Source organism: Patagioenas fasciata, chromosome 1 (assembly GCF_037038585.1).
Source record: "Patagioenas fasciata isolate bPatFas1 chromosome 1, bPatFas1.hap1, whole genome shotgun sequence".
Taxonomy (NCBI): Eukaryota; Metazoa; Chordata; class Aves; order Columbiformes; family Columbidae; genus Patagioenas; species Patagioenas fasciata.
Window position 1 is genome coordinate 211,244,968 of NC_092520.1, and position 24,912 is coordinate 211,269,879.

The window sequence follows — 24,912 nt, forward strand, 5'->3', positions numbered from 1 at the left end:
TTGTGGCTGAGGCAAGGAAAACCTGCAGGATGGAAAAGCAATAAGTGCCAGGCTCAAAAACCCAAGTGGTCTTTTCCTACCCTGTCTTGTGTGCAGCATCACAATATAGCCCTCTTGTCATACAGAAAGACCCTCCATCCATCTCACCATTGCCAGCATTGCCATTTTAAATGTATTTGATCTCTCATTTTGCCCTCAAGTTCACAGATACAGAAGCCGGAATGTGGCCGATGTGAATTATTTCCAGCTTATGTTTTTCTCCTCTGACCTTTGCAAGCCAAGGGGTGATGGCTCAACACATGAAAGTCATTGAGAGCAGGAGAGCCGTGACGAGCCCTGGACAGTCTTTCACAACTCAAAGGACAGCACGGTTCAGTTGTAATATCTTTTAGAGCAATTATTTTAGAAGCCAGGGCACTGCTGTGTAGTCCCTCTCTGGACTTAAATATTGAAAATTTGAATTTTCAATTGAAAAATTGATTATTTTATTTAAGGTTTCCCTAGATAGATAAATAGTTTCAAACAGAAATTCATATGTCAATGTCTTTCTGAATCTCTAATGCTTTGGCTTGCAAGGTTTCTGAGCTGCTTCAGTTATTGAGTCCTCTGCAAAGGACAGTAAAAACAGGAATATTCCTGCACTGAAACAAGAACCTCAGTATTCCCCATGTCTCCAGAGGAAAAAAAAAAGTAATTTAATTTGTTGACAGTTCTTTGAACTCTGGGATGAGTTTCTTCCTGGCCTCAACCCAGGTAATTAGTGAATGCTCCAAAAATATATAAAGATTGACAGCCCTTCAGACAGGTTTTTATAGACAGCAGGCACCTAATGCTCCTTTTCATCCTGCGGAGGCTGAATGATCAGTGCTTTGGAAACTCAGAATACTTGTCATGTTTTGCTACATGAGAACAAATTCAAATTCATGAGGTTTTTTTTTTCCCCCAATCTGTTTCTGAACTTGACTGTTTTATTTCACTGCAGTAATCTTTGCATCCAGATATTCAGCTAACATAATTATATGGTGTGAATTTTAACAACAAGCTCAGAGAACTATTCTGTTGTATTACACTTTAAGGGACACTGTTATGTTAAAGAGGAGGAAAAACATATTTATCGTTCTGTGAAATCTCAAAATTAGTAATGCCAAAACAGTGACTAGCATCCCAGTGTTTATGTTTTATTCTTCTTTATGCATTCCACTGATCTTCTGGGATAAAACTAGGATATTCCTCTTTGAAAGTCACTTTTGCTTCTGTTTCTTTATTTCATTGACACATTATTCACACCTTTTACCTAAATGCAAATTAAGTCCTTAGGCATTTTGGCTTGTAGCACAAAATAGTAACAGGAAAGCCTATCTCAACCGAAAGAGAAGTAATCTTTATAGCAATTTAGAAGGCGATGTTACAGAAACATTTCATTCTTTCTTTGCTAATGTATTATGTCTTTTCAAAGTCCTGGTGATGAACCATTTTCACATGCTGTGCTGTTTTGATATGCTTAATACTGACTTCAAAATCTCTTACATTGGCAGGAAGGAGAAAAGATTTTAAATAAGGACGGTGATCCTCAGTTAAAAATTCTTAGGCTCTGAAGTGTTTCCATTAGTATTTTCAGGAGATTTCTCATTAAAATATCTCCTCGGAGGAAACTGTAATTCCTACAAAATTTTCCGAGGGCAATTTCAGTTTTCTTCTGTCTCTGCCTTGCTATTAGAAGGACAGGGCTGAATTATTTGACCTGAATCAGAGCCTGTAGGTTGGCACATGTGTGTTTCACACCCATTTGATGTTCAGCTCCATTGCCTTCTGTGCCATGGACCCCCTGAGCAGCCCTGGATCAGGCCCACCTGCCCTCCTCAGGCAATGCAGGATCCTCTCTGACCACAGCATGGCTGCAGGAGGCTGATGGACTGCAGGAGAATCATAGAATTGTATAAATATTTTAGTTGGAAGACAACCTCAAGATGATTGAGTCCAACCATTAACCCAACTGTGGCACTAAACCATGTCCCTAAGAACCTCATCTACATGTCTGTTCAACTCCTCCAGGGATGGTGATTCCACCACTGCCCTGGGCAGCCTGTTCCAATGCCTGACAACTGCTTCTGGGAAGAAATCTTTCCTAATATCCAATCTAAACCTCTCGTGGTGCAACTAGAGGCCATTTCCTCTGATGTTGTCACTTACTACTTGGGAGACCAACACCCTCCATGCTACAGCCCCATTTCAGGTTGTTGTAGACAGCAATAACATCACCCCTGAGCCTGAGAAGCCATCCTGCAGGGAGATGAGGTTGTAAACCGGGACTTCCAGCTCTGATGAACCACTGAAACACAACAAAATGTCATAGAATCATAGAACAGTTTGGGTTGGAAGGGACTTACAAAGCTCATCCAGTGCCACCCCTGCCATGAGCAGGGACATCTTCACCAGCTCAGGTTGCTCAGAGCCCTGTCCAGCCTGGTCTGGGATGTCTCCAGGGATGGGGCATCCACCACCTCTCTGGGCAACCTGGGCCAGTGTTTCACTACCCTCAATTGAACCGACTAAACTAAATACATGACAAAAATCTTTGTCACAGAATGAGGTGTTCTGTGGGGTCAGACCAGATATCTTTCTAGCTAGCATCCAGTTTTTGTTGTTGACCAGGAAGGAAGGGTAAGGAAAGTACAGGGCAACACAGCGACCTTTCACTTGCACAAACTATCCTATGTCTTGGTATTCAGCCATTTGGGAGACGTGGTCTTGAAGCTTCAAGGTTTCTAGATCTCCATCCTCCTAGTATTCTGTGAGGGATAAATCAGCTTGGAAATGTCTGATTCAATCACCTTGTCCAAACTTGAGCCAACTGCTGGTGAAGCTGGGGAAGAACAGGGAAATTTAAGGAGGCTTCAGGGATTTTTACCTCTTGCAACTAGCAGGCAGGAAAATTGGCAAGGTCTCACTCTATCCTGGCCAAAATTTCAACATGGTTCAGTAGAAGTAGCAGTGTCTCAACAGAGATTTGGGATTTCAACAAGGTTCTGCCAAAGAAGGTGTGAGCAGCTGTAATTATAACATCAAAAATACAAAGTCTTAACAAGACACTTCTAGATGGTGTCAGCCCATGTGGTATGAACAGGCAGAGTGTATTGGCAAGGAAAAGAGGGATCCAGCTCATAAGCATAATTTTTTAAAGTGATTAGTTAAATATAAAATATACATGTTCTAATTGACTTCCTGGTGTCCAGCTCTGAGAAAAATCAGCCCAAAATGCATTCAGTTTTGCCTGAGATTTCTAAAATTCTACAGTGTAACTGCTCCTTGTACTGAAAAAAGAAAAGTTGGCTTTTCAAAACGAAAACATCACTCTTTTTCCCCATTTTTCAGCTGAAAAAATATTTATGTTTCATAAATTTGACTACTTTCCGTTTAGTTTTCGGTCTGGTGACTTTTTTTAATCCCCACATTTTCACTATTTTTTTCCTAACATTAAGAAAATTAGTCTCTTTCTAAGATCCCACCCAATGCTGATAGGGAAAACCACTTATTTTGGCAAGACAGGGCTGATAGTAACTCAGTTTTCCACTGTTAGTGATGTACTCTGCCTGCTCTGAGCTGTGAGGAAGGGTCTTGGGATCTCAGAACTCAAGTGAATGGAGCTTTGCCAGCCATCTTTCTATCTTTATATATGTGTATAGATACATTCATGTGCTTTGTACCAAGTAGATGGGCACAAAAAGCTGAGCATCCCAGATGAGCAGTTTAACAGGCAGTCAAAAATGCTGACAGTGTAAAAATTAGAATAAAAAATAAATAATGATGTCAGGGACTGAATTGTTTCACAGCTGTAAGAAATGCTGCCATCTCCAGAAGACAGACTGGTATTACACAAGAGGAAAAAAGAGTTTAAACCAGAGAACAAAATGAAGCCTGAGGTTGCTTTAATCTGTAACAAATTGGCTTTGCTAGTCCCCAGGCGGTGCAAACAGCAATGTTAATACCTCCTATCATCACCTATTAGCAAGGAGTGACCCTGTGTTAGATGTTCCTTGTGGGAACGTTCCTACTAGATGGGATGCTGTGATGGGACTGCAACATTCGGTGGGTGATGTGGTGGAGAAGGACTGAGAGGCCTTTGGCTCCCACCTATCCCATGAAACCAAATAGATCCAAATCATGGACAAGCACCCAGACTGGGCTGGGCTGAGCTGCAATAAATCATGAGACAAGAATCAACTGCAGGAGTTGCATTGTGTCAACCCTTTCTCTTGGCAGTGGCCAACCTAATTCAATGGGCATGCAGTGGGTTTAGGTTATATAATGTGCATTGAGGAGCGTTCTCCATGCCGAGCCATTTGCTACAGTAACTGTTCTAAATACAGGTAAAGCCACACTGTCCTGAAGCATTAATTATTATTAATAATTATTCCGATATTCATCTACCTGGAAGTCCTGGGAAGAAGAATTTTTGCTCTTCAGTAAATGATGTTAAATTGTGCATTTGTACGTATGCAAGTGCTTTTGAATGCAAAGAAAACAAAATCTGAAAATCTCTACAGAAAAAGCACTCTGGAGGGCTTCCAGCTGGTTTGAGGATGTTAAGAGCCTATTATAGGATGTACCTTCAAAAAAGATCAATTTAAATGCTACCTGCTTTATACTCATTGTTTATAAAGTTGAAAGCATGTCTGATAGTGACTATTCATTCTCACAGCAGTTTTGTTCAGAGCAGAAACAGGTCAGTTTAACTCCATCCCTGCCACGTCCTGGAGAGGCAAAGAGAGCATCTGGCTCTGCAGAGAGGGGTTCAGATCAGCACAGGCACTGAGGGATTGATAGGGAAAGAAACTGGGTTCTTGCAGTAATCTTCCAGCACCTGGCAGGATCAGATTGACTTGAGAACCATGTTATTTTGTGTGCAGGATGCAATGGACAAGGCCCTGGAAGATGAGGGAATGGCTGATGCATGGATGTCCACAAGACAACTAACGCCAACTATCCTGGGGCAATATCCATCACTGAGCGCAGAAAATGCTTCTACAGTCCTCCTTGAGCTCTGTGGTTGTAAAAGACGGCCCCAAACTCAGCCAAGAAACCAGACTTGTTCTGATCTATTGTGCAAGTCTTGTCTGAGTGTTTGCTACCCAAGGATGCACTCACGGGGGGGGGGTCATATTTTATCTGTCTGTGAGGCAGGCAGGTAGGGTGAAGGGGCTCTTCCCAAGCCTCCTTCAGAGCTCTATAGGTCTCATGATTGAGGAACAACATTCCTGTTTGTTTGCTTAGCATCCTGGAGCCAGGGCCATCATAGGGGAGAAAAGTGTGATAAAGACACACCATCCCAGCTGCCACATCTTGAGAAATACCCACTTAACCCAGTCCCATCTGCTCCAGGTGCTGACAGACGTCAGAGCCTGGCAGTAGCAGACAGGAGCCATCAGATAACTTTCCAAGGACAAAAAGAAGTGTAGATCAGAGCCTGTCTGCAGACATGCTCTCCATGACATTCTAACCCTTTAACCTCTAGCACACTGTTGAATTTTTGGTGGTTTCAAGCATGAGTTTTGCCACTTCCCATTTTTAAAGTGTTCTGTGCCTCTGTAGATCTCAGGCTCAGGAAGCTGTTTCCAAAAACTGGTTGCAGCTTGTACTGCTTGATTGTATCATAGTGACTTAGGGCTGATCTCAACTCATTTTCCTCCATGGGCCATTCCAGTTAATTGACCTTTGTAAGAAGCAAGGGGAATTTCCAAGTCTCAGAGCAAAAAACTCGAAGTAATGCCATCTTCCTTTACAACAGCATTTATGTACCACTCTGTAGCACCTGGTAGATCATGAACTTCAATATTAAGAACGCCTAAACCAAGTCTGTAATCTTCAGCATCATAGCTTTAGGCAGTTGAGAAACTGAGTTCACATAAAGATCTTTGGATGGCAATTGATCTGAGAGGCTGTTCACCTTTTCGTTCCTCAGATGGCAGAAGGATGCTACCAAAGTCCCCAGTTTCAAGTTAGAGTCCCCAGTTCAATTAAATAGGTGCATCAGATGGTTGCTCAAATCCATGAGCAAGCAAAGCTTTACTACTGAATAAACGTGGACTTCAAGTTATGCTTAAAGATGTGTGATAAGTTACAGCCAAACTCTGTGGACTTTCAGGAGAACCCAAGGGTTTTCTCCTTCCCAGTCCACTGAAGCTGAATCTGGACCATTTGAAGACCCATGAGGTTTCTTCTGTCCCAGTGGGCCGCTAGTCTGTCGTTCACTAAACCTCATCACGTCCCTGTGCACCTTCACAAAGAGCATCTGTTCAAGTGTTTTCCTGAATGGGCTCCTGAGCCCACATCGTGTCCATGATTTATACATTTCTATACTAAACTGCCCGTCTTCACTTGGCCTCCTTACTCACTTAAACCAACTTATCTACAGAGACCTCTACAGATGCAAGACCTTCAAACTGAAAACCTGCATCCATGTGGTTTATTGGCAAAATCTGTATTCTTTCCCTGGGAGGCCAGATTTGGCCCTGTGCATTTTGGATAACAGGTGGGGTTTCTAGCCAGACATCCATTTAAATAAGAGTACTGTAATTAGAAGGATCTGGCTAAAGAAATTGCACAAATTAGAGCAAGCAGCTGTTATTTGAAAGGAACAAACACTGCTGTTTTCTGAAATAGCCAGCTCTTGGCTTGCTGCCAGACATGCTTACATTAGAACTTACGGTTAAAAATCTTCCTTCAACTGTTGAAAATATCAGTGAATAGAACTCTGTTTTCCCCATTAAAAAAAATGTGATGGGGAATAGACAACAAAGGGAAGATATTTATAAACCTTAGCAGAGCCTGGAGATGACAGACTTCAGATGGGTACAGAACAGAGAGGGGCTTTGAGGGGAAAAAAAAAAGTAATGCATCCATTTTATTTTATTCATCCATTTATGCACAAAAGCTGAGATTCCCAAACAAAAGTTTGAAGTGGGAACATAACTCATTGCACAGCTACTCCTCTTCCAGAAAAAAGGTGCCCTTCCAGCTTTGTAGGTGCAGTTCAAAGTGAAAGGGAATGGTCTGAATCTGCCTCCAGCTTCAACCAGGGAAGTAGTTGAGCCACCATCCCTAGCAGTATTTAAAAGATGTATAGATGAGATTCTTAGGGACATGGTTTAGTGCCAGAAAGGGTCTCTTCCAACCAAAATGATTCTGTGATTCTGTTCTATGATTCTGTGGAGGCCTGGTGGCGAAGTTATGGCTGATGAGATAGCAAAAGGTGAGCTCATCACTCATGAGAGGCTTAGAGGTGAGCTCATCACTCTCTAGAACGACCTGAAGGGCAGTTCTAGCCAGGTGGGGATTGGGCTCTCCTCCCAGGCAGTCAGCAATAGGACAAGGGGGCATGGGCTTCAACTCTGCCAGGGGAAATTTAGGCTGGATATTAGAAAGAAATTATTTCCAGAGAGAGTGGTCAGGCATTGGAATGGCTGCCCAGGGAGGTGCTGGACTCACCGGCCCTGGAGGTTTTTAAACTGAGGTTGGACATGGAACTTAGTGCCATGATCTGGTCAATGGACTGGAGTTGGACCAAGGGTTGGACTTGATGATCTCTGAGGTCTTTTCCAACCCAGTCGATTCTGTGATTCTGTGTGATTCTGTGAGAGTATCAGTGTTGTGGGTATCAAGGACTGGAAAGGAAACCTTGGTGATTGGTTCTGCTCTTTATTCAATACAGAAATTTCCCTCATCATTTCTATTTACCATAAGGAGAGTTTTCCACTGCCCTGGTAGAACAACTGATGGTTGCATTCAACTTGGGACAAGGACTGGATCTTTCTCCAGTGTTCTCTCACATGCAAATACTCAATGGGTATCTAGAAATATAATTAATTAATTAATCTTTCCTCTAGCAAGTCCTGCCTTATTTAATAGACCAACCTCCAGGCTTAAAAGCAAGTGTGTGCTTAAAACAGGTCGCTGCATATGGCCGGTGCCTCTGATGATAACCTGACAAAGTCAGACCTGTGTGCCTCCCCAAAAAATGAGCAGGAATGTAGGTAACACCAGCTTGAGATCACTGTGTGGGATGGACAATGCACTGGGCTGAGGACCAGAGGAGACCTGGGATTTATTTCTGCCTCTTCCATTAGTCCCCCAGGAAGCTTGTCCATCCGTCCTTCTGTTACACAGGCACTGTAGAGTTGCTCATCACCTTCTAGGAAGCCTTTAGGTCTGTTGGTAAAAATCAATGGCACCAGCTGGTTATTAAGTGGATTTGCAATGTTTGCTAAAGCTGTTTATACAAATCAGAGGAGAGAGGGTGAGTACGGGCTTAGAGGACAAAGAGAAGAAATGAGGAATCTGAAAAAGAAACTGCTTTATTTCCAAAACCTTTGCTGTAATCTTTTTCTTCCTCTTTTTGAGTACTTCCTGGGTGATCTTTTGTTTTTTGACTTTTATCTTGCTCGTCCCCACCCCTTATTTTCATCTTGTCTCATTCTCTAGGAAAACCTCTTTTTTGTGATGGAATACCTCAATGGAGGAGACCTCATGTTCCATATCCAGAGTTGTCATAAGTTCGACCTTCCCAGAGCAACGTAAGATGTTACTATCAGTTTTTGGCTTTCAGGTCGCACACATGGTAGAAGCAAAGGCAGCACCTGGAAACACCAGGGATATTCATTTTGTACCCAGCTCGGCTACTGTCCTGTAGAGGAAACCTCGAGCAAATCATTTGGCCTCTCTGCTTCTTACTCAGCTGCAAAGTGGTGATAATGCTTGTGCTGGAAGCAGCATCACTCTCCATCCCAGCTCTCTCAAAACTGAACAACTGATTCGATGATGAACATGGAGCAAGTCACTTCCCCTCCCTGTCCTCTTTCCCCTCCCACAGAAGGATTTTTAGAGCTCATCCACACAGTTGCTTTGAGTCAGGTGTGACCTTACTTTGCGTTCTTGGTCAACCAGTGAAGCTATTTCTGTCTGGAAGCATTGCAGATGCTGCTACACCCTCATCAGCATTGCACTGCCTGCAGGCTTTTCTTTTAGCCTGAAAACCAGAGACCTCCTTCTAGCCTGTGACCTGGCTCCTGTATTTTGCACTAACCTCAGCATAGTCCTACAAACAATTCCTCAGAGCCAAGAGCTGGGCTGGATAGGAACTGTCCTTTAGGCTGCCCTGCTTGCTGGATCGGTCCCCTTCCCAGGGCTGCAGTCCCTCAAACAGAAAGGGGCTCCAGAAGGGCCATTCAATCCACCTGAGGTCATAGAATTGTAGAATAGCTTGGGTTGGAAGGGACCTTCAAAGCTCATCCAGTCCAACCCCACTGCAATGAGCAGGGACATCTTCACCCAGATCAGGTTGAAGCGCCTGCCCTGTCCATAGCACAGCCCCAAGCACGCCTAAGATCTTATTTGCATGGCCCATGGTTGAGGTGCATTTTAAAGCAACCTACAGGAAGCTTCTGCAGATTACAGCAGCCCTGAGGTTGATCTTCGTTGTACTCATTAAGTTCTTGCGCAGCCCATAATTGGAGGCCCAAATAATCATGGACCCAATCTCCACCCTAGGCTTACCAACCATCAAAGACATCCCACAGATGCATTTTCAGCCATTTCTGGAACCAAATATCTCATTCTTTACAACAATGCATGGCCTATAGCCAAGCTGCAGACCTGCTTAAGCTGAGCTTCCCAGTCCAGTGATCAGATGTGAAGCTGATGTTTGTTAGGAATAATGGGATTTTCCCTTTTTCCCCTTAAGGTTTAGGAGGAGGGGGGGGGGGGAAGAGAGAGAGATAAAACCTAGCAAAAATGGAAAAGGTAAATTTAAACAAAAAGCTAATACACCAACAGGGAGTTAAAAATTTATTTCACTTTGATTAAAGTAAATAGAAGAATTAAATTAAATGAAAGGTGCTTCTAATCCTTCCATGAGCAAAAGGTATTTTAAAAGTCAATATTGAAACCGCTATATGAATTAATTTTTGTTTAATAATTAAAAAAAACTGACACCCTAATATAAATCAGTGTTTAATTTGATGATTTTTTCAAAAGCATTTGAATGTTCAGAATTAAGGGCCAATGCACTGAAGACTGAGAGAGCAGAACTGTACAACACTGGAGGGACGTATGACCCCACTGTTACATTCCCATCTGGGAGAAAACTAAAGTAGTGCAGCAGTGCTTCAGTCTTATGCTGCCTCTTTGCAGCAGGATGTGGTGGTGTGTTTTAGGCAGAAACATGTTGAGAACAAAGATCTCAAACTCAAAAGCACTCCAGAGAAAAGCCACTGAGCTGCTAGTTCACATCTTGGGTAAAATCTCCAAAGCAAGTCATAAATCTGAGCAGTGAAGAGGTTTGTTTGACAAGCCAAGGAGACTGTGGTCCCCAAACCCCGGTGCCCACCTCCTTGTCCCCTTGCTGGGGCCACTTCAATGTTTGTGTAGCAGCTACTGAACATGGCAAATTATAGCTTCTCGTTTGACATCTGAGGTATTAGCTGTAATTTGCATTTTGCAGTCTGGTGCATCTCTGTAAATTATTTATTTACTTTAAATATGTAAATAAGGTAGAAGGATAGATACCACCCATTTTGCATTCTTTGCAATGGGGATGATATCTTGAGGTGAGGCAGGGTAGGCTGTAGAGGTTGGATGATGGTTTTTTGCTCCACAACTGATCTGGAGACGTGCTTGGGCACCTAAGGAAATGTCCTCAGAGTCAGTTACATACAAAAAACATGCAGCTAGCCACGCAGTGTGGCTTCCAAATCCCTGAAGATGAGTAGGCTCTAAATCCCTACCATTTCCAAAGTTATTTCAATGGCAGTTGGGCTGCTAGCTGTGTGGCATACTTTTGGGAATCTCATATCATCCATCAATAAAACCCAGCTATCCCCAAGCCTTCTGGAGGCACTCCAAGCCTCCTGGGAACTTAGTGAAATTTGATATAAAGTTTCCATCTTTTTGGGTCTAGACGAAGTTTCCATCTTTTTGGGTCTGGTTGAAAGTAACTGTTCAGAAGCATCCATTCTAACTTGTGCCTTCTGCCACTCAGGTTTTATGCTGCTGAAATCATATGTGGGCTCCAGTTCCTCCATTCCAAGGGCATAATATACAGGTAATTTTACTTTGTGGTGTCTATTATGTTAAACCTTTTCTGCTGTCCTTGCCATCACTGATGATAACTGAGAGGCTGTTGCTTTGATGTTCTTACTGGTATTTCATTCCTATGCAGATATCTTTTTTACAGAGTCTGGCTCTTTTATTTTGAAATGTGTAAAAAAGGCAGTTTTGAGCCCTTTTTGAGAATCCAGTCCTATTTCGATTAACATTAAAGCAAGTCCTTTGATGCTTTTACACTGAGTCATTCATACAGCACCCAATATAGGAACCCAATTTGAGTTTTCCGTGTATGAAGGTATATAAAGTCAAACTAGCCATGAGAAATTTGGTATACCTGCTGTGCTGATTATCCTGGTGACACGCTCAGCTTAAGTAACAGCAGGGAGACAGTGATATACCTTAATTTGGAGTTGTTAACAGGTTTGTTGTGTGCAGTTCCATGGGGAGATGGGACTCATCTCACCCACTGTCATTAATCTGATCTAGCCACCCAAGCTTTTCATGTAGTAAGCAGATTGGGCTTTTTTAGGTCCATCAAACCTGTGTTAAAGTGCATATGAGCAGTGCCCATCTCCACCAGCGCATTCTACAGGGAGCAGATGGGGACTAGGTGGGACAATGCAGGCAGCTACACTCAGACAGAAGAGTCCTCTCCTGAAGTTACTGGTATGAACTTAGTCCACAGCACATCAGTCTACCAAATCCTGAGAAGTCCTCTACAAAATTGCCCATTCCAGCTTCTGCTTGACTCCCCTAGGAGCTTCAAAATTATGCACAGGTGCTTTGAACTAATGCATAATTGTTGTGCTTCAGACTTATATGAAAGGACAGTGATAAGAGCAAGAAAGGTTGTAGAAATCAGGCCGTAGTTTGCTTTCCCATGTCCTAACACAGGAACTGAATTTCTAGGGAGCTCTGGTCCAGGACATCTTCATGGCAAAAGTTAGTTTACTACATTGCAGCCTTCTGTAAAAGCAAGAAGAAAATAGCTTGTCACAAACAAATGAGAAAGCTCACTAGAGCAATGATGTTTGCTGAAACCAAAATTAGCTTATTTCAATGTTTGTCATGTAGTGTGAACACCAGAACAAGTGCTAAAAGTGGATGAGTTGGTTACAATCCACTCTTCCCATTAAAACGCAAAATTCATTTGGATAAACTCTCCTTATTATTCAATATTGGTACTCATGTGGGAGCCATTTATAGCCTTTATTGACCAATGATGGTGATTGCGTAAACATGAGATCAATATCATTGGCACTAAGCTAAGATAATCTTTGTGGTCTTAGCAACTTTTGGGCTTTAATTATTGTTCTGGAGGACTGAAGTGGAAGAAGCATTTTCTGAAGTGCCCAAATCACTTAACAATGTCTGTCATTTTAACTCAAGCTTCTCAGAAAAGTTGATTAAAAATATCTGCGGGACATTGTGAGTCTGTGGCAGGGCTATTAACACTGACATTTTGTTTATAATTCATATTTTTATTTGGAATTGCTGCACCAGTGGTGTGTCAGGGTTTGGGACCAGTTGCCTTGTGAAAGGAGAGAGATGGTTAAGAGTTTGGAGCCTTGGGAAATGTGGGCAAATTGGGCTAGCCAAACATTGGGCAGCATGGTGACAGGAAGAAATAGCTCATTCTGAGGAGTCAGTGCGGCATTGCTATGGGTATCGAGCTTTCAGAGAAAAGATTTAACAAGTCCTACTCCTTTTTCCTTTTTTCATTGAAGACAATGACAACGAGGTCAGTCGAGAATGCAAAGCCATCAGTATCTCAGTCAGAGCTAACTAAGCACTTAGGAAAGTGAATAGAAATCATTTTTGAAACTACATCACTTGCGATGTAGTGAGCATAATGAATCCAGCTGTTCTGTCTCACACACCCACATTTGGAAATGTTGGCTTAAATTTTAATGAATGAGCTGAGGCATTTTTGGCAGAAACTCTAGTCCCTGGAGCCAATGAGTTTGAGACTCATCAAAATAATGAAAGTGAACTGTAGGTGATGGGTTTTTTGTTTTGCTTCGATCTACCAGATGAATAAAAGCAGTGCTGGCAGCCAGAGATTGATCTCAATGGTGTAACTAAAATAAGTCATTCCAGCTGGAAATTGTGACATGAGTGTCTGCGCTTGGAAGGCAAATGTCTCGGTTGTCTCTGTACTTATTTTTGATTGATGATTCCCACTTTTTCTTGGGCCATATTCTAGCAGCAAAGAACAATTGCCTCATGACAACAATTTAGTGTGTAGACACTACAAGGTCCCCCACCCTGACTGGGACCTGGCCGAAGCAAGATGAGCTTTGCACAGAGGGAGAATGAACATCCTTCTTTCATGAAATTGCAGGCGATCATCTCAGGATCATCATATGTTAGAAATTACTGTCTTGGATGGAATCGAAGCCATTTCTGAAAAAAAGCACACTGTAAACCAGTTGTGACCAGGAGGGTGGCTCTACAGCAGCCTCGTGGTTAGGACTCTTGCGTGAGAAGTGGAAAATGTGCGTGGGCTGTGAATCAGCAGTGGTTGGAAAAGATCAGTTGCATCCTCTGCTGTGGGCACAAGCAAATGTTGTGTCTCTGTGCTTCGGGAGCCCTGTGAAGGAGCAGTGATTGATAGCACAGGATAAGCAGTTCAAGAACATGAGTGTTCTGAGACCCCATAACCCAAATCCTACCTGCATCCCAAATGGAGTTCAGCATCACTGATCCTAACACCTCCCCGAGTCATTATTTCAATGAAAAGCAAAACTTTTAGGTAAGATATAAATAATTTAACATAGAAACCATGCCAGCCTTCCTTTCTTTCTGCCTTTTTCTTTCTTTCTTTACAAGCTTTTCTCTCCTTTCAGAGTTTGTTCCCACGTGAGGACCTCTTTGTTCTATGTCAATGGCCATGAGTCATCAGCTAGCTTGCTTTTATTTCCTGCTCTGTGCATTTCTTTGCTTTCCCCTCTCTAGGCTCTTTGCTTCCCACAGTAGCTCAGAGCCTGAAACCTCTGACAACAGCTTGGCAGCTCTGTGTGAAGGGTTTCGCAAATCCCTGGGGCTCAGATAGTGCAACCCAGTAATGAAAAGGTGGTGGGTGTTCTGGTGGTGTCTGGGATTATTCTGACCTTCTGCAAGCCACGCAGGCCTTGTGAGTCCTTTCTTCTTCCAACATTTGTAGAGCCTGCACTGGGAAGATTTAGCAGCAGCTTCAGAGAGAGTCCTGAGACTCCCAGTGAAGGAGAAAGGGACCATTAGCTGGTCCCTTCTTGCTCACCTTCTCCAGGTTGTATTGAGGCAGAAGCACCAGCTGTTGCAAAGCCCTTCACTATTCTACATCCTCGAAGGAGAGAGCTTTTAGAAGATGTCTTGGGTAAAATCTTCACCAGCAGATGAATCAGTGCTGGGACAGGAGGAATGAGGAAGAGGGATGCTGAACTCCAAGAGAGCAGATCCTCATACAGCCCTCAGCCTTTCTTTGTGATTAGAACATGTAGGCACTACATGGAGGCAGATAGCACATTAATAAGTGTAACCTGCTAAAATAACTTGTGTAGCTCTGCAACAGTTTAAAAGATGAGTTTATTTCTCTTCCTCCACAGAGACTTGAAGCTGGACAACGTCCTCTTGGACAATGAGGGGCACATCAAAATTGCTGACTTTGGGATGTGCAAAGAGAACATGTTTGGAGATGCAAAAACAAGTACTTTCTGTGGGACTCCAGACTATATCGCTCCTGAGGTAGGTGTGGGGTCCAGGGAGGCCAGCAAGCTGCTGTGGGACAGAGAACGCATCTTAAGACATGACTGCTGGTCAGTGGTGGAGGGTGCAAAGAGTAATAAGCAGTTCCAGGCTAGAAACTGGATTTCAGTTTGACTCAGAGCCTGTGTTGCTGTCTGGCATAGCATATCTTTGTGGCTAATCCATTTTTTATGCAAATAGGCCTTGGAATTAAGTGGTGCTTGGTTTAACCAAGAAACAGAATGCTTGATGGAAATCAGTTCAGGCTATGGCAAAAGAAGCTCCAAGAGATGAGTCTGCAATTCAGACACAATGGGACAAGAGATGGGTCTGCAATTCAGTGTGAGGAAGGGGAAGTATGTTCCCTAGGTATCTAGCAGGCTTCTATGGCCGTACAGGCTCCTTGATAGCAAATAGGGAGCTATGAGCACTTCCAAGCGGTGTTGTTCATCACAATCTAAGAGAGAAAATAGAGAAAAGTGGGACAAAATGCCCACCTGGAGCTGATTCTCCCTCCTCATTGATAGACCACCTTTTAGATAGAGAAGAAAGGCTGGGTCCATGATAAAGCAGAGATTGGGGTTCACTTTCCCGCTGGGATATGTTCTGATGCTTAAACAGGGATGGCACCCATAAGCTTGGACTTCCATAAGCTCTTGTTTATGAAGTCTTGAACTTCTTCAACTTTCATAAGCTCTTGCTCAGACAGGTTCTTAGCTGCCTGCAAACACAGCCTGCATCACGAGCATCCTCCCAGAGCTGAATAAGGCATTACATGATCTGAAGACGCTCTGCCATCAGAGGCATAACCTTAAGATTGAGCACGGGCTTGAAGGTCTGGATAGATAAAGAAAAACCAAAACCAATAGCTGCCTTTAAAAGGGATGGAGATACTTGGAGACATAAACATGAGAGTGGTCATACATCCCAATTTTTCCCCTCTAAATGCCGGTAGTCAGAGGATGGGTCTTGGCTGTCTGGAGGACAACTGGAACCCAATGTGCTAACCTTGATCTCTGAACTACCTGTATCTCTGCTTTGGGTCCCCACAGTGCTAGAGTACCAATGTCCTTGCTCAAATCCATCTCTGGAGGACATGCCTCCACAAATTGTCTCCTGGTGAAGGAGACTCTAAAACTAGAGATAATGGAGTTGTATCACAACCAGGCTGTGCTTGAGCCAACAAGGGCAAGGCAGAGCTTGTAGCTTGTGTTAAGGTCCCACTCTGTCCCCTTGGCTCAGCAAGTCTGGGGCTTACATGGAGATACTCACCGAGATCCATGCAAAAACACCAACAGTTCCTCTTCTGAACCTGGCCTCCATGTGCCTATAAAATAAAACTAAGTGGTCACAGACACCAGACCACAGCTTTCCCTTAGGGACATCTTTTGCTCTTCCCCATATTTCTTTCAATTTTTTTCCCAGACATAAACTTGTTCTTTTTTCTTTTGTTTTTTCTAGTAAGTTTAGATGTTTTGGACTAGATCCCTCCAGAAAAGAGAAAACTCCTTTAACCTGATGGCTTCACACAATGATAGATCTTACTATAGAGAGGCTTTGACTAATTAGGTGGCAAATCTGGGCCAAAGAAAACATTTTTCAGCTCAGAGAAGAACCTACGAGCCATCTATGCATCATGTCTAACATCACTCTGAAATTGATTTTTTTGACTTTCAAGATCCCATTTCCTAATTTTAGTGTTTTCCTGATGGATATTGGTACTTTCCAAATTATTTTTAAAGCTTTTTTTTTTTCTCCCACTATAATTCATTGATCTTTTACTGTGCACCAAGGGCTCAATTCTGATCTAGGTTACACCACTGACACAAGGGCTGGTCTCTTCGAATCAGTTGGATTTGTATTGCCTAAGAGCAGGTCTAAGTGTGCTTTGCAATCAAGCTGCAATTGTCTTTTATTCACCTTCAATATGCTTTTATTAAAAAAAAAGAAAAAAGGAAAAAATAGCTATTTTCTGATCCTAAAAAAAGAAAGAGACAAGTGATAATCCATTATCTGTGATTTTACTTCCTAGAAAAAAGAAAGACTAAAATAGCTCAGGGTTTTATTTCTGCACTATCATTTATTTTAGAGATTCAACGAGTGCATATAAAACATTTTACCTCTAAATTGAAAGCACTACTAGAGTTTATGGATCATCTCTCCTGCCAGAGGCAGGAGCACTGGACTTTTTGTCAGCATTTGAATGCAACTGCTAGCACTGTAATTTGTTACAGACCCATGGCCTTGGCTACAGCCATGCAAATAGGGGGCTTTGGGTCAGTAGACAAACAATTTTTTAATTTTAAAAGATTATTTGGAAAAAAAAATAATACTTAACTTGAAATTAAATTCCTGAGTTTATTTATTTTTCTCCAGAGAATTGCAAGGCTAATACGTCTTTTTCTCTGACTGCCATAAACCATCTAATTTCAATTTCCGGACATTTTATACTTTAAAAGATAAAGCTGTATAAAAATAACGTGTCTTTTCAGAAGAAAAGGTTGGGATGATTTTGTTTATAAGTGGTCCAGAAGAAATACATTAGGGAGTCTTGCTAATTCGATTTTTCTTTTTAGCTCTGAGCGAAACACATTGTATATATTGCGTCTTATATTCAAATAGCTCTTTCATCCTTTTTGCATCTCCTCTTTTGGCATTTTTGGAGACAGATGTGTTAGCCATCAGCATTCTACATCAGCTTGGGTTTAGATTTTTGATATTAAGGTCCTGCTTTGCTAGATGCCACAGTTGCATCAGAGGGGGATACTTCTCACCTAATGTGCGAAAATTCATCCAAAACTGAAGCCTTAGATGATACTTTATAGTGTGGAAGGACAAGCATCCCAGAAAACAAGTCACCCCTTCCAGTCTTAGGTGTATAAGTCAGTTAAATCATCATTTTCCCTCCGCTGGCTATAGAGACACTCTGGATAATTGAATTAATAAGGCACATAACTTAGGCAATAAGATGAATCTGGACCCATGTGGTAATTTACAGGCAATAAAGAGAAGGTATGAAAATGGTCAAGATCACCTCTATATATCATAATTTTTCACTTATCAGCAGTTTCATATGTGCTGATCTGGATAGTTGTTTTCACTGGTATTAAGCTATTTTCAGGACTTATCATTGATACCTACACCATAGCTTTAGCATAGCGGATCACATTGCAACCAAGCTGTGGGGTCAAGAGTAAAGATTATGCCTTAAAATGGATTATTCCCCTCTCCAGCTCTAAAATCCTGGTAAGGATCCTAGACATCATGGTCATCATATGTGCATTTAAACATCTGCAATGTACATATATGTATATGAACAAGTTGTCTAGGCTCTGTGGTAGCCAAAGGAGACAAATACAGGGTTGCATTTTACAGCAGGTAGATACTTGGCTGGATGTTTAGTTGATTTAGTTGAAGATGTCCCTGCTCATTGCAGGGCGGTTGGACTAGATGAGCTCTGAAGGTCCCTTCCAATCCAAACTATTCTATGATTCTATGTCTAAAGCTGGACTAATTATTTCCCTTTATTCTAAAAGGAGCTGATGGTAACAGGTTCAGCTCTAGGTGTCTCCATAACAGATATATAAAGGCAAACAAGATTGATTCAGCTTTCCCAGAGGGGAAGTTTGAGAACTTGGTGGTGTCTAGCCAAGTGTGTAGGAGAGGAAAATGCCACATCCCTTCTTAGAGAAGCTCATCAGTCCAGCCAACCCCCTCCGGCCCCCACTCATTGAATGTAGACTTCTCTTTATGGCTGACACAAAAAGGCACCAACCAATGGACTGACCAGGGACAAATTCCCATTCCTCTACTTATAACTCAGCTGGCCTCCAGCAGACAGATCAGCAACTGCTTCATCATGCTTTTCCTGGGGCAGATTTTGCTGGGACAGATTCACACCATTTCTACTGTCTGATAGTCCTAAAGTACCCTTACACTGCTATACCTGTAGTTTTAAAATACAGCTTGTGTGAGCTGAATCAGTCCCAAAACACCTAACCATTTGTCTTCTTGGACTTCACCAGCCTGATTTGAACTCTTGGGATAACTTGGAGAGCAGGTAAAAGATGATTTGCCTCACTTTTTATGTTTGAGACCTCTCCAGTATCCAAGGATTTGTTCAAGTAATTCAAGAGTTACACACAACCTGTTATCTATAGAGCAAAGGCCTGTTTTGGCACCCAGGTGTGTCTGTGACTTGAACGTCCTCAAACCACAACCTCCGCATCTCTGGCAGATGATCTGGCTCATGCTGCAGGCAGGGGGAAGAACTTGGTATCACACTCAGTGCAATAGCAACTATTGAAAGGTCAGGTTCTGGCCATTCTTCTGAAGCTGAAATATTCATGTCAGACATTTTTCTTGTCTTTGTCACTCCTCTCTTTGGGCAGATATTGTTGGGGCAGAAGTATAACACTTCAGTTGACTGGTGGTCCTTTGGTGTCCTCCTGTATGAGATGCTTATTGGCCAATCTCCTTTCCATGGTCAAGACGAAGAGGAGCTTTTCCAGTCTATCCGTATGGACAACCCGTTCTACCCTCGCTGGCTTGACAAGGATGCAAAGGACATTTTGGTGAAGGTAAGAACTACCACACACCAAATGGAAGTCTTTTTGCCAGAACTGTCATCTTTGTTTTGTGCATCTCCAGCTGATGTTCAAAGAAACAAATGTAGTGTGTTAGGACTAGAGAGAGTGACTTTCTTGTCTGTGGACCTCAAAGCACCCTAGACCGAAGTCATAAGGCCATCTTTATGCATTCTTTCTCTTGAACTGTGATGATGGCTGCTCACACCCAGCAAGCAGGTTCACAGGGTATCAGATACCAGCAGAAGTCAGTTTCTTTGCAAAGCAATCCCTAAGGTGCAAGACATACTAACTCCTGGAAAAGAGATTCTGCAGGACTTCAAACTAAGGTTTACAGTGACTCACTGCTGGCCAAATAGAGTAGCAAGAATCTTCTACCATATGTAACCCAAGTTCATTTTGAGATGACCTTCAGCAGTAAAGTGTTTTTTAAAGTTTGCTCTCGCTTCTGAAGTGAGACATACTGACTGTATTCAGGTCACCTGCTATCAAGCATTGCCACTATTCATCTCCATTGACTTTAGAGGGATCTAGGATCTGGCACACTATGGGCCAACTGGTCTGGAGGCCTCAGACACTGTACTGCAGACATAAAGATGAATTTTATACTATTCACACCCACCATTAAAGCAATATGTCAGCACTGCATCCTGCTCATAAACATTAAGAGGAGCTCTGAAGCATTTAGTGGTCCTGGAGGTGTTTAAAAGATGTATAGATGAGGCTCTTAGGAACATGGTTTAGTGTTAGATTTATGTTATGGTTGGACTCAACGATCTTCAGGGTGTCTTCCAACCAAAATGATTCTATGAAACTCTCCCCCAGAAACGCTTCAGCTGCTTCTAGAGCCAAATGGCTCCTGAGTCACTAGAAAGGCATCTATGACTGAACAGACTATGTTTACACTGAACTTAAGAATGGGCTCAGACCTGCATGTAGCTGATGGTGAAAAGATATGTCCTCACTTCTAGTTTTCCCAGTTTTCAGCAGAATTAGTTATTCACAGGACTTGTAGCCTGCAGTGTGCTGCAAACACAAGCTATGTGAATTGGGAGTCTTCTGACAAAAGTAGAGGGTTGTCAGAATCTGAGCTAGTCAGTGGAGTGAAGAAAGCACTTCCAAGATATATTTTATCTCATCTTTAAATGTGTAAAGAAGGTCAGACAATTTGCACCCAAGATGGTTCTTTTTCTCTATTAGAGTCAAATACTGACACTCCCAAGTGTCCGAAGGTTTAGGAGATGAACGCAACCCCACATAGTCTAAGCTAGTATTTTCACAAATTATGTTTATATTTCAACCATAATTTTTTTTTTCTGATAACAAGAAATTGTCCAAATAAAAGCACACAAGTGTGATCTGGATATTTCACCTGCGTAGCTGCACATTTGCATGCTCAGACACATATATAGTTGCCGCTATAGCAAATTGTCCTCTCTGTCCCACAAAGGAAAAATATGTCCACCTACTCTCAGTTTTGGCGTGTTAGGCTAAGAATCCAAATTGGATCTCCAATCAGAAATTTAGTAAGGTAGAAGACTCTTCACGCTCACACCAACCATGCTTGAGTTTGAAGTCTGAGACCCTATCTGGCAGGACTGTCCTAATGAATATACTGTTGTTTATAAAAAGGTTAAGGTATTTCTCTTTCTTCAACATTCTAGCTTTTTGTGAGAGAACCTGAGAGGAGACTGGGAGCAAGGGGGAACATCCGCCAACACGCTTTTTTCCGAGAAATAAACTGGGAAGCTTTAGAAGAAAGAAGGATGGAACCTCCTTTCAAACCAAGAGTGGTAAGGATGCATCTTCTTTCAGTTCCACCCATCTATTGTCTTTCCTTCCTGCATCATTCATCCCCCAAATATTTAAACCTTCCAGCACATGCCAGCAATAAACCAAAGCCAGGACCCACAGTAATATTATAAACCCATCTAGTTAAGGGTTTTGTCCAGAATCTTCAGACACGGGTCTTTAATGTCTTTAACTTTCAGGGTTATCTGCTGGAGTTGATGTGCACATGTGGTCTCTCTGTCTAAAAATAGATGGAGGACCCTGGTCTTGGGTAGTCAGAATGGCGAGTGTTGACTCTGACTTAAATATCCAAATGCAGAATAAATTTTTCACAGGCTGTCTGGTATGTTGTGTGCATCAGATACAAGCAGCTGAAACCATCTACAATTTGGATCTACCACAGCCTCACTCATTGTACAGTCATTGGAAAGACAATTGTGAACTACGTACATCTATTGATTGGGCTGCATGACCTGATCATCATAACCCCTATTTTCTGATGGCTGTAAGCCCAGGTCTGGTGGGCCCACACCTGAGAAACCATAAATTACTCATCACTTTCTCAGTTTCAATAGTAGGGGTCTGGATGCCACTTAAAAAACCTTCACTTAAACATGTAAGTGCAACCCATTCTGTAAGGATCATCTCTCACTGCACTGCAGAAGGTAAAGAAGGAAAGCAGTTTAGGTAACCAGGTAGGCAGCTAAGTTTGGATAGTCCTGACTACTAGTAACAGTCCTATAAAATTATTAAAGTCCTATTACTAACAATAACATAGTTCAGTAAGTGCATCATACTTTCATTTTACAATCCTTCACAAGTGTTGTTTAATTGATGGTCCAGTCCACTGTGTTACAAAGCTGCAACATCCCTGCCTGGCAGAATTAATGGATCACAGGCTCAGTGCCTACTATATAATATTTATTCCCATTACTACTTCAATAGGATGGTAATAAGTGAGTAATTAGCATTGCTTGCTGGATATTAAGAGCTCAGACAGAATTTCACTGCAGTTTGACATGTTTCTATGCATTATTTATGTTGGAGAAACTAATCATTGTGCAAAAGGCCAAGAGCAAGGCGTTGTGGGTTCCCTGGCTGAGCTGAGCTTGCTCCCAACTAGCTGACCTGAGCCCATAGGAAGCAGCCAGATAGGGTCAGTACTATTGTAATGAAAATGTGAATATTAGTGGTTTGACACATTTTTCTTTTCCTTTTCTTGAAGAAATCTCCGAGTGACTGTAGCAACTTCGACAAGGAATTTCTAAATGAAAAACCTAAACTGTCCTGTGCCGACAGAGCACTGATTAACAGCATGGACCAAAATATGTTCAACAACTTTTCTTTTGTGAACCCTAAAATGGAGAAAATATTTTCCTGAGATCTGCCTTACAGAAGGCATTTGAGTTTGAGAAACACTTTGTCAAATGAAGGCTATGCATGGTTATTTTTATGAAGAACCCACCAGAAAAACACCTCAGTGAAGGTCTGCACCATGCCTGGAGGCTTTCAGCTTATTCCAGTCCGTAGCAGATGCCAGCCACTCTTCACTAATGATATTTTTTCATGGTATCTTTGGGTCGCTCTTCTCTCTGTTCCAAATGTTCTTCAAGCTGAGATCACCTGAAAAGGAGGAAGTGAAAAAACCTGTTCCCCACTACTCATACACACAACCAATGGGTTTATATATATGAAAAAAAACTAGTATATTTGAGCTTCTGGTGATGTCAGTGCCCATTTCTGCAGTTCTCACCGCAGCCCACCTTCCTTCTGAAGGACAAGTGGTTTGCTCAAGGCCTGAGGGCATCTGGAAAGACTTCAGGCTGGGCGCTTGGGTAACCTCCACTTGTACACGTGCAGAATTGTGTGTGTATGTGTGTGCACAGAAGTTTTGAAGAAGCAATTTTGCTCCCTACACACTTTAAAAGCAACATTCACAGGTGTTAGGGTTCAATTTTGGGACAAAGAGACTTTACAGGTGCCCATTCCAGCATTCATACATCTCAGAGGCCCTGGAGCTAAGGACTCAACCCCAAAGGAGGATTGTTCCCATGGCAAGTGTCAACATCTATACAGAAAACCAGTGCTTTACACTTAGTACTTGATCAGGAAGGATGAGAAGTTGCAGTCCAGCACAAAGCCTTGAGAACCCCTGTTGTAAAGCTGTAACTGTCGTCACACATGCCAGACTCAGCAAAATTTGGGTTTTCTGGAGTTTTATCCTCAAACAGCATGAGAAACCTGGGAAATGTTTCCTCAAACCATTGTTTAAGCATCATAAAACTGGCCTTCCAGTCACAGCATTGGCATGTTTTACTTGAAAGGTGGTTATCAGTCCTTGGAAAGGCTTATGTATTGTAATTTATTTTGTTATGGATGATGTCCCAGATCTTTGGCATGCATTGCAGACATAGGTCACCAAGTTGAACCAATGGTCACAGAGCAGGACAGCACATCAGGTGAGGGTGGTCCTCTCCTTCACTTCATGACATTATTCTGTGTGTTCTATCCCTTTGCAGTCTGTGGAAATATAGATGGGGTTTTTTTTAAAAAAAAAAGGTATTTTCTGTGATCCTTTCCTCATGGGATCCTTTTAAATAAAGATGCACTGTTTTCTGAGGTTGGAGAGATGTGGAACCACCCAGTTACTGCTTGTCACTGAGACACCAGTTAAATACTACGTCAAAATTAGGTCAAAGCCCAAACAGAGGATTCTGTAATAGCTTAGACTTAGTTAGTCACCCCAGCTGGTGTCAGGCTCTAATTGAAGTATATACATTTGGAGCTACATTGCAGGAACCCCTCCAGTCTATGGAGAAGAGAAGCTTTAGAAGGTGAGTCATCCCCAAAATCAGATTCCCTTCAGAGATGCTTTTCTGGTTCTGCTGGACCAGGCTGTCAACTTGGACCTCCCAACAGAATGAATGCAGCCTTGCAGGCGGTGCTGGGGTACCGCTGGCAGTGACCACAGGCACCGAATCCTGCAGGACCAAGAACAGTAGTGCCTGATGTCAACAAGAGAAGCAGAAGGCCCCAGAAAAGGTTTCGGTCCAGTGACTCTCACAAAATCCTTGTTTGTGCTGTGTGAAACGCAGACGGCATCCATGCTCACAGTTTGTGCAGCTGGTCATCGTGTTTAATTAGGACAGTTGACATGAGTTTTTTAAATGCCAGTGCTGTTTGTACAGTTTAATAAAATGTTGTGTACAATTGGAAAACAGGAACTGAAGTGATTAAATAAGGACAAAGAACAGAGGTCCTTAGAAAAGCCATTAAAATGGCTCTGTGCTTTCTGTGGGATGGTCCCCATGGGGATTTCAACCCATAAACACATAGGATCAGCAAGCATTTGAACAACTGTAACTACTCCACAGATCAGTATGTAAACCAACAATTTGGCACTGTGCAAAGGTGTCCAAGAGGGTAAAACGTTCCTTTTCACTACAAGAAGGTGACGTGGCTATAAATGGGGTCTGGTATCTCAAAGGTGTTGCAGAACCAGATATGCAGAGGTCGGTAGCATTAGAGAACGATTCAGACCATCCTCCTTTGATTTCTGAATGAGATTGGATCAGCCGAGTCCTGGGAGGGCCTGACTCTGTCCACATAGAATCATAGAATCATAGTTTGGATTGTAGGGGACTTACAAAGCTCATCCAGTCCAATTCCTGCCATGAGCAGGGACATCTTCACCAGATCAGGTTGCTCA

General features: G+C 42.4%; 1 protein-coding gene across 3 annotated transcripts in view; it reads left to right on the forward strand.

Moving 5' to 3' along the window:
• PRKCQ (protein kinase C theta) overlaps positions 1–24,421 on the forward strand; it is a 67,132-nt gene extending 42,711 nt beyond the window's left edge. For all 3 annotated transcript variants that reach the window (XM_065852048.2, XM_071803537.1, XM_071803538.1), the window contains 6 exons: positions 8,479–8,570; positions 11,033–11,095; positions 14,688–14,826; positions 19,218–19,406; positions 21,077–21,205; positions 22,429–24,421. In XM_065852048.2, the coding sequence (XP_065708120.1) occupies positions 8,479–8,570; positions 11,033–11,095; positions 14,688–14,826; positions 19,218–19,406; positions 21,077–21,205; positions 22,429–22,584 (768 nt within the window). In that variant the 3' untranslated portion in view covers positions 22,585–24,421. The remainder of the gene's footprint in view (positions 1–8,478; positions 8,571–11,032; positions 11,096–14,687; positions 14,827–19,217; positions 19,407–21,076; positions 21,206–22,428) is intronic.
• Positions 24,422–24,912: the final 491 nt, after the last annotated feature.